This window comes from Pygoscelis adeliae, unplaced genomic scaffold (genome assembly GCF_000699105.1).
Source record: "Pygoscelis adeliae isolate BGI_AS28 unplaced genomic scaffold, ASM69910v1 Scaffold57, whole genome shotgun sequence".
Lineage (NCBI taxonomy): Eukaryota > Metazoa > Chordata > Aves > Sphenisciformes > Spheniscidae > Pygoscelis > Pygoscelis adeliae.
Genome location: NW_008825615.1, coordinates 5,249,449 through 5,258,351, shown reverse-complemented (window position 1 = coordinate 5,258,351; position 8,903 = coordinate 5,249,449). Strand labels below are relative to the sequence as shown.

The 8,903-nt window shown below is 35.9% G+C and overlaps 1 protein-coding gene across 1 annotated transcript in view; it reads left to right on the top strand.

Moving 5' to 3' along the window:
- MEI4 (meiosis-specific 4 homolog (S. cerevisiae)) overlaps positions 1 to 8,903 on the top strand; it is a gene marked incomplete at its 5' end in the record, with an annotated part of 91,179 nt that overhangs the window by 33,260 nt on the left and 49,016 nt on the right. The window contains one exon of the mRNA XM_009333136.1: positions 5,122 to 5,253. Within this exon, the coding sequence (XP_009331411.1) occupies positions 5,122 to 5,253 (132 nt within the window). The remainder of the gene's footprint in view (positions 1 to 5,121; positions 5,254 to 8,903) is intronic.

The window sequence follows — 8,903 nt, the reverse complement described above, 5'->3', positions numbered from 1 at the left end:
CAGTTGCATTGTGCATCACTTGCTTTGTATATTCTTTATTATTATTATTATTACTACTACTGTTACTATTTTACTGTATTGTATTTCAATTATTAAACTGTTCTTATCTCAACCCACGAGTTTTTTCACTTTTACCCTTCCAATTCTCTCCCCCGTCCCACCGGGGGTGGGGGGAGTGAGCGAGTGGCTGTGTGGTGCTCAGTTGCTGGCTGAGGTTAAACCATGATACTGTTACTAAAGAAAAGTCTAACACATTCTGAGAAATGAATTCTAAACAAATAAGTCATAAGTAAAGATTATTTTTTCATAAATAAAGATTATTATTTCCTGGGGAAACAAGGCTCATAGGAGTATGCTGTTTGTTTTGCTCGTCAGTCTTTTCCTCTACTAGTAACTTTTGAAACTGATAGCCAGTTTGAAATCACTTGAAAAGAGAAGTGGAAGGTCAAAAATACCTTCCACTTAAAGTTGGTGGCTGGGTGGAGGAGAGAACAAATTAGTATGCTTGAGGCAAGCAGAACATTGACATTATTCATTTTGGCAATAGCCAGGTAGATAGTCCACATATCCTTCCCAGCTACTGGCACAGCATTGCTCGCTCTTGTTCTACATCCTGAGGAATATGGAAAGAGAACAGAAACGGGTGTGGGAGGAGATGATGCGCCTCTGAAACAGTGAACTAGGCTGCATTATTGTCTTGTTTGTGGTCGTATGTTTTTTACAATCTAATTTTCTGACTGCTTTTAACTGAGAATCCCTGAAGAGCGTAGGTTTTATTTCATCTATACCATTAAGCAAGCCGAAGGGATTAAAAGATTTCTGTTCCTTTATTAACATTTGATAGATTTGAGAGCTGAAGATATGCTTTTATTTTTAATGAAACTGCATAGTATTTGAACTGTTATCAGTTTGAATGTTTCCAGAGTTTAATTAGTAATACATGAGCATTGCTCTGAAACACAGTCTTCTGTTAGCTATTTATAGATTTATTGCTTATATGCTGTGCATTTGTTCTGTATGCATACAGTCTGTGAGCATTATTTTAACCTTAATTCTTTGTTGTCTCCTTATTTTCTTAAAATATACTAAGAGATCCGCCAGAATACAATATTAAATCCATACTCCTTAATAAATCAGTTAGCAGGTGGGACTTTTCAGTGGCATCAATATTCATCTCAGTTATCCTAAGTACCGTCATTACAAAATCCCTATTTACTTCCCTTAGTAGAGGTTCAAGCTTTAAATTTTGATTAGACTGGATTTAAATTTAAATTAGACTGGACTTAAATAAATCCAGGCTAAAACAGGACTAGATCCCCTGTCATCTAGTCCTACAAAATTCCAACTAGAAGATGGTAACTCGTGCCAAACCAGAAAGGGTATGGAAATTGTGTGAAAGATCATATTTTAGTTAAATCTCAGCTGCTAGCATTAATAACTAAAAAAAAAAATTCATTTGTTTCGCTGTCTGTCTAAAAATCTTGTAAGCAAATAGAAGAGAACTTAAAAAAGAGCAATCGTAATCATGTTTGTGTGTAAATATATATATTTAGTATGTTCTTTGAGAGAGGCAGCACTGAAAAACTACTTTGTTGCACCTAATGCACACGGAGCTCCTATTTAACTTCTGTCTCTGAATTGTTGAATCAGTGAGTTTTGCCTGTGTGAGAAGTATGGAATGTTGACCAATGCCTAAAGAAATTTCATTAGTTTGTAAAGATGTTAAGCATCTGATATACATTTTTTGTTTTCATCTTAATGTAGGATTTGTTCACACTTCTCATATAGTAGAACTCAATGTAGGGTAGAAGTATCCATGAAAAGGATTAGGCGAAATTTATTTAATCTGTACAGAGGCATTTTAAATTGTTGTCTAAAATCTGCTCAAGGTAGAGTGATTTAAGCATTATTTAATGTAATCTGTTCAAAGGGCATCTGCAGAATCATCATGTACTGATTTCCACAGTCTTGCTACCAGGAAAAAAAAAAAATGTTGGTGCTCTTTGAAGGCCAAAAGAGGCGATTCATGAATGGAGAAGTCAAGTTACAAAGGGCAGAGCAGTGTCTATTTTGCCCTTTTTTTTTTTTTTACTTTTCTTTGCTCCTAGTGATAGCTTCAGTTATTGTTTATAAAAGATTTGATACTTCCAGAATGTAACGAGTAAATCATACTAATGAAGAAAATTAGGAAATAATGTGCTAAAAACCCATCAAAGTGGATTTCCATAGACTTAAGTGTCTTACTGTATAAATTTAAATTTGAATTATAACTAATGCTTATTTTACTTCTGCTTAGGTTAAGAATGTCATATATTATTTAGGTGATTTTTTTTTTTTTTTAACCCTTCTGTAGTCAATTCGTTACATTGCAACTGCTGGCCAGAAAGGATTGTGGAAGGCTGCTTGGTATTTTGCAAGCCGCCCAGTGTAGTGGATCCCAGGAACAACCAATCCATTTTTCTTTTCCTCAGGGAAGAGGCACAAAAGGCTGGGGAAGAGGTGGGGCAGCAGAGGCACTCGCTTGTGTGAAATGTGCAAAAGATTTTGTATTAAGTTTTGTTTCATGTTGAAGTGAAACAGATTTCTCAAATGTGTTATTTGGGATGGAAGAGAAGTGTGCGATGAAGGGGAAGAAGGAGGGGTCGTAACCCTAGAATACCAGCAGGCTGCTAACTACAACGTTTGCATGAATATTGATTCACTTAAAGTATCTGCACTAAGCAAAGTTCAGTATTATGACTTCAGACAGCATAAATTTGAACAGGAATCTCTCACATCCATGCAAGTGCTGTAACTCAGCAAACAGGAATTCAGGGTTTCCTTAGTCCCTCACATTTTGAAAAGAAACACTACTCTGGATTGTCTAGTTCGCTTGCTTGCCAAAGGCAAATTAGCAAGTACACTCAATGTTACACTCTGAAAATATAGAACTATAAAATATGTATCCATCCTTAATTTATAAAAAGAAGTAAAAATTATTGGGGACTTCAATGAAAAATGTGCTATTTTTTAGCATTGTTTAATCCTCTGAGTAATGATTTGAAGCAGTCTTACCCTTTTGGAACGTGTGCTGTCAAGGCAGGACTATCCAGGTGTTGCAAACTTAGTTTCTGTCATACAGTTTTAGTAGATACTATGGAAGATCTTTCAAAACAGTAAATGTCTAGATTATTTTTAGAAAGAGGAGTCGTCATTTTGTTTAGAAAGGTGTACATTTCCAGTATATGGAAGTCTGATCTTAATTCATATATCCTCAATGCAAATGTAGTGCGTGCATTACATTATCCTTTCATATCATTTTAATTGTTCAGAAACCTATTTTTATGTCCCCTTCATTCACCTTTCATCTTTATAGAATCTTCAGTGTATACATTTATGAATTATTTTAATCTCTCAGATTTTCAAAGGTATAAAGAGAATTCATGAATTGTGCACATAATATGAGTTTACTTTGTATCTCTGCAGATTTGATTCTGAACATAAGACTTGTCTGTCTTTTATAGCTTTCTTTTTATATTTGTTTTGGAATCCCATGCTAAAGTGAGATGATTAACAGCAAAGATTTATTAAAGTTTGATTGCTATGACTGTGAATAGGAGATTGTCTCATATTGGACAGATGATAGCCAAGCTGATCAAACTCCTCAGCTGTAAGAGGCTGGTAAATAGGCGTTGCATCAACTGGCAGGGCAGTTTGACCATCTGATCAGGCAGACAAGCAGTAACTGTAAATGGGAAGCTATCTAATTAACGTTTTTTACAGCAAAAGTTTTCACTCCACCTCACTGTCTGCTTATCTAGCCGAAAATTTTGTCAGTAATGATTTTACAGGAGGCAGTGTTGAAAACCACAGTAAAGTCAAGGTAAATGATACTCACTGCTTTCCCCTCATCCACTCAGCCAGTCACCTCATTGTAGACAGCGATCAGGTTGGTTAAGTACGGTTTCCCCTTAATAAATCCATGCTGACTACTACCGTGATGGCCTTCCTGCCTTTCGTGTGTTTGGAAATGGTTTCCAGGAGCATTCATCCTATGCAAACTTGTAAATGGTGGGCAAGTATTTTTATTCTCATATATATGTGTGTGTGTGTATACATGTGAGCTGGCTAGAGGAATAAACTAGATTGTTAATAGGATGCAGTGGTCTGCTTTTGACTGGTTAAGACGTGGTAGTTATTCTTAGACATACAAATTTGGGTCAGAGTATCCTTTTGTCAGTCAAAAATACTCATCTACAAAGAGATACTGAATATTGATGTAGGGGTATACATTTATATAAAAATACAAATTATAGTCATTCTATTTAATGTATATTACTTTTTTCTTTGAAAGAACTCCAATACATTTATATATAGAAATGATAATTTCTTCTGGTAGTGTTTTACAAAATAATGTCATGTTTACTTTGTAAAGCAGTATGTTTCATTACATAATGGCTATACATCTCCATTTCAGGGAACAAATAAAACTGTTTTTTTTTTAATAGACAAGACTGTGGCAAAAAAAAAAATTACTAATATAATTCTCATGTAAGTTCACATCACTCCTCCTGTGGTTCAAGAGAAATGCCTTGGTTACTGCTTGTTAAACAACAATATGAAAGTGAAATGTTTGAATTTGAAAATATAGTGAATCTTCTATCAGTTAGCATTTCATCAAGTTTCTTCCTGATAACTCTGTTGGCAGAAAACTCCAGTATAGCTCTTAGCTTGCTCATGAATTTGAATTTCAAAGGATTCATTTGTTCATTTGTCTACCTGTGACAAACAGAATTACTGTATGTGCAGGGTAGTCACCCACTTTCTATGACAGCAGATGGGCATGATGACAGCTAATGCTGAAAAGCTGCCTCCTGGGGAATTCACACTCTTGGAGGAGTTTGTTCATATGACAGTTTCCTGTAGTACTAATCTTTTGAGAAAATAAAGTTTCTAGGTAATGGATGTGGGTTTCTCATATATCTCATATGTATGTAATTAATAGAGTTTTAAACTCTAAAATTTTGAATTTCACTGTTTTTCTTTAAAATTTTAATTCCATTTCTATTTAAGGTAATTGTTTGGGGTAAAAAAGACGGAGACGTATTTTGAAAGATTAAATTTACTATTATTTCTCTTTAGTTTCAGGCACTGCATGCTGTATCACACACGCTGGTTTTGCTAGGAAGGAACAACATACTAAGAAATTCTTTAATATCTTTGCTACTGTCAGAAGTACGTCAGTTTGCTGAGCAGCTGTTGCAAGCTCACCAGGTACTGTCATCTTTTCTTTTGGAGAAGGGCCAAAGTGTGGTATTGGGGAATGTTTTGTCCATATCTATTTGTTTCATAAAATGTAATAAATGGATCATTCTGTAGAATATGCAGGTTTAAGAATCCAGAAAATGTTAGCACCTAACTTCAACAGCAGATTCAAAAAAAGATATATAAAGTAAAAGAAAATTTCCTTATGGACAAAAGTAAAATTATCATACTGTATAATAAATAGACTGTATAAGTTTTAAGATCACGCTATATAATTTGAAAAATACTTGAAATAATTAGTTAAAGCAATTATTGCAACATGTAAATTGTGAGCCATGCAGGCAATACAACTTAGGTATCCAGCTGGACCCACAAAGAATTATGTCTATCTCTAGCTCATGAAAAACTGGAAAGAAAGTTGCATTATTTTATTTCAGAATTAGATTTCATTTGCTTTTTATAATATTAATTTGCATAATAGAAAAGTTATCCAACATTTAAAATTGTACTTAGTTTGTTGCAATGAGTAGGAGATGAAGACCAGAATAGAATGGAGATAATATTTTTGGTAAAATTTCTTTTTAGGTTGAATTTTTACCAGTAAATTATAGAGTTTAAAAAAAACAGAGAGAGAGAGACAGTAAGTGGATGTTCCTTTAACATTTGGAGAAGAGATGTATGAAATAAATTCGGGTTTCGTAGATTTTTCATGTATTTGTATGTGGTGGTATGTATTTAATGCAAACTGTTCAATCTCACTTGGGATTATGACTTGATTGTACACTATCCTAGAAAAGTCAATAAAAAGAAAGCATGCAGCTTTTTATTTGGTGGAAAATAAAGTTAGTGAGAGGTATATATATACAAAATATTCCTCATAGGTATATCTAGTGGTGGTCCAGTTTAACAAATGTTTTAAGTGTTGCTCAAGCAGTCTTAACTTTATTCTTTTTCTCTCTAGGATATGATATGGGAGTAAGTTCTGACAGATGGAGAGGGAACATGTAATTTCCAACCCAAATTTATAGTATGTTTGAATTATATTCTGAAAAGGCTTCAGAAAGGCCAGTTTTGAAAGAATTAGACAATGAGCTGTGTCTTATTTTAAGTCACTAGTAGCATACCAGAGTTATTGATGGCAACCAAAATCGAACAGACTTGAAACAAATGTAACGATAGGGAAGTGTGTAATTAAAAAAAAGTTTTGTTTTTTAAGTTTAAACAAGTTGCTCATTTTTATCATTATTAAATTTAACCTGTTTAACAGAGTTAGTCATCCTTCCTTTCAGCAAAGTTTTTGCCAGTAGCAACACAGAACTCTCCAGTGCTCCACACTGATGAAAAGCTTACATTGGACATTACACTTTGCTTAGTTACTGCGGTACTACTTAACCTTGCCATACTGTAATTATTTTAAGTATTGCTTTCATATTTGGTACATAAAATCTATTTCTAAAAATTTCTAGAAGAAGTTTGACTCCTCTTCAGCTTCACTTTATGTTGGAAAGAATCATATATTTGATTTTAAGACCATAATAAGAGAGATTACAAAACTGTATAATTTGCAGTTGAGAAGATGGAAATAAATTAGTATCCTGTGATTTTAACCGTAAAATATTTTCTTTAACTACATGAGCAATTTTGATTTTTCTAATGGCATTTTATTACTGGCTGTGTAATTTGTATATTTATGGGAAGATAGTAGAAGATTTGTTTCATATATAAATATAGAGAAGTTGGTAATTTAATCCCTGAACAATTCTTATACTGCAGCTGGTATAATAAATTGCTTAAATGCCAGTCTCACTAGGGTGGCTTGATACCCCTAGTTGATGTTTACAGCAGTTTTCCTGGCTTTTTACCTCTGGGAAAGCTATCACTTGATTTCCTGCCTACCCCCCTGCCCCCCCGCACTGTCAAGAAACGGGAACCTTCAATTGTAGTTCCTGGAGCAACTGAAAAAGTTGTATCTAGCACTGAAGGGAAGGCGCCTGTGGAGTGGGAGACCATTTCCAGGGGGACAGAGACTTGTACTGCTTTACTGAAAAGAGAAAATAAAGATGTTTTTGATCTTATAGATCTATTTGTTTCTTCATACTTAGTATATGTGGACTGAAATTTGGGACAGTAAAATTTTCAGCTTCAGGACCAAATCCTTTTTCAGGTTAAGTCTTTGCTACCAGTAGCCCTCCATCTGTCTCATTTTAATGACCTTGCATTTGTGCTTGCTGCAAATCTTAGGCATTATCAGTCCACAGTACCGATTTTCAGACTTTCTCCTACCAAGATCCTCGAAATGCCCCCCACCTTTACAAGTGAGGAAATGTCTATTTGTTATTGTGCAACAGGAAACTTAGAAAGATTTTCTGACACAACACTTAATAAGGTTTCCTTTCACCCTTTTTTTAAACAGCCCTTTCTGTTCACCCAGAGAAATAATGTAATTCTCTCATATTCAAGAATTTAGAGCCATGTTTACATAAGGAGAGTTTCCTGCTCCACTTCTGCTTCCTCCCACTAAGTTGTCAGTCTGCCTTCTGCTACTGAAATGTGGTAGACCCTCTTTTTCCCTCTTTTTTCCCTTCCCTTCCCTTCCCTTCCCTTCCCTTCCCTTCCCTTCCCTTCCCTTCCCTTCCCTTCCCTTCCCTTCCCTTCCCTTCCCTTCCCTTCCCTTCCCTTCCCTTCCCTTCCCTTCCCTTCCCTTCCCTTCCCTTCCCTTCCCTTCCCTTCCCTTCCCTTCCCTTCCCTTCCCTTCCCTTCCCTTCCCTTCCCTTCCCTTCCCTTCCCTTCCCTTCCCTTCCCTTCCCTTCCCTTCCCTTCCCTTCCCTTCCCTTCCCTTCCCTTCCCTTCCCTTCCCTTCCCTTCCCTTCCCTTCCCTTCCCTTCCCTTCCCTTCCCTTCCCTTCCCTTCCCTTCCCTTCCCTTCCCTTCCCTTCCCTTCCCTTCCCTTCCCTTCCCTTCCCTTCCCTTCCCTTCCCTTCCCTTCCCTTCCCTTCCCTTCCCTTCCCTTCCCTTCCCTTCCCTTCCCTTTTCCCTTTTCCCTTTTCCCCCTTCCCTTTTCCCTTTTCCCCCTTCCCTTTTCCCTTTTCCCTTTTCCCCCTTCCCTTTTCCCTTTTCCCTTTCCTTTCCTTTCCTTTCTTCTCTTTTCCTTTCTTTTCTTTTCTTTTCTCTTTTCTTTTCTCTTTTCTTTTCTTTTCTTTTTTCTTTTCTTTTCTTTTCTTTTCTTTTTTCTTTTCTTTTCTTTTTTCTTTTCTTTTCTTTTTTCTTTTCTTTTCTTTTCTTTTCTTTTTTCTTTTCTTTTCTCTTTTCTTTTCTCTTTTCTTTTCTCTTTTCTTTTCCTTTCCTTCTCTTTCCTTCTCTTCTGATACAGAAGATTAATGCATCTTGATCAACCAACCACAAACCGTGGTCTGGAGTACAACTTTCAAATAATCTTACCAAAGCTTATGGGGCTTTCTTTTGAGTCCTTTTAAAACACTTTGCGTTTAAGTGACTATCAGAAGAATAAGTGAGCTTCAGGCACTTAGGTAGAGACTCCAATGACTAATTTTACAATGACAAAGTAGTCTTGAAATGTTCATCCCCCAACAAAGTGTTGGCCTTTTTCTGGGAATAGCGGAAGGTTCAAGGTGGGTGAATTTGAAGCCACAGGAGCTGTGC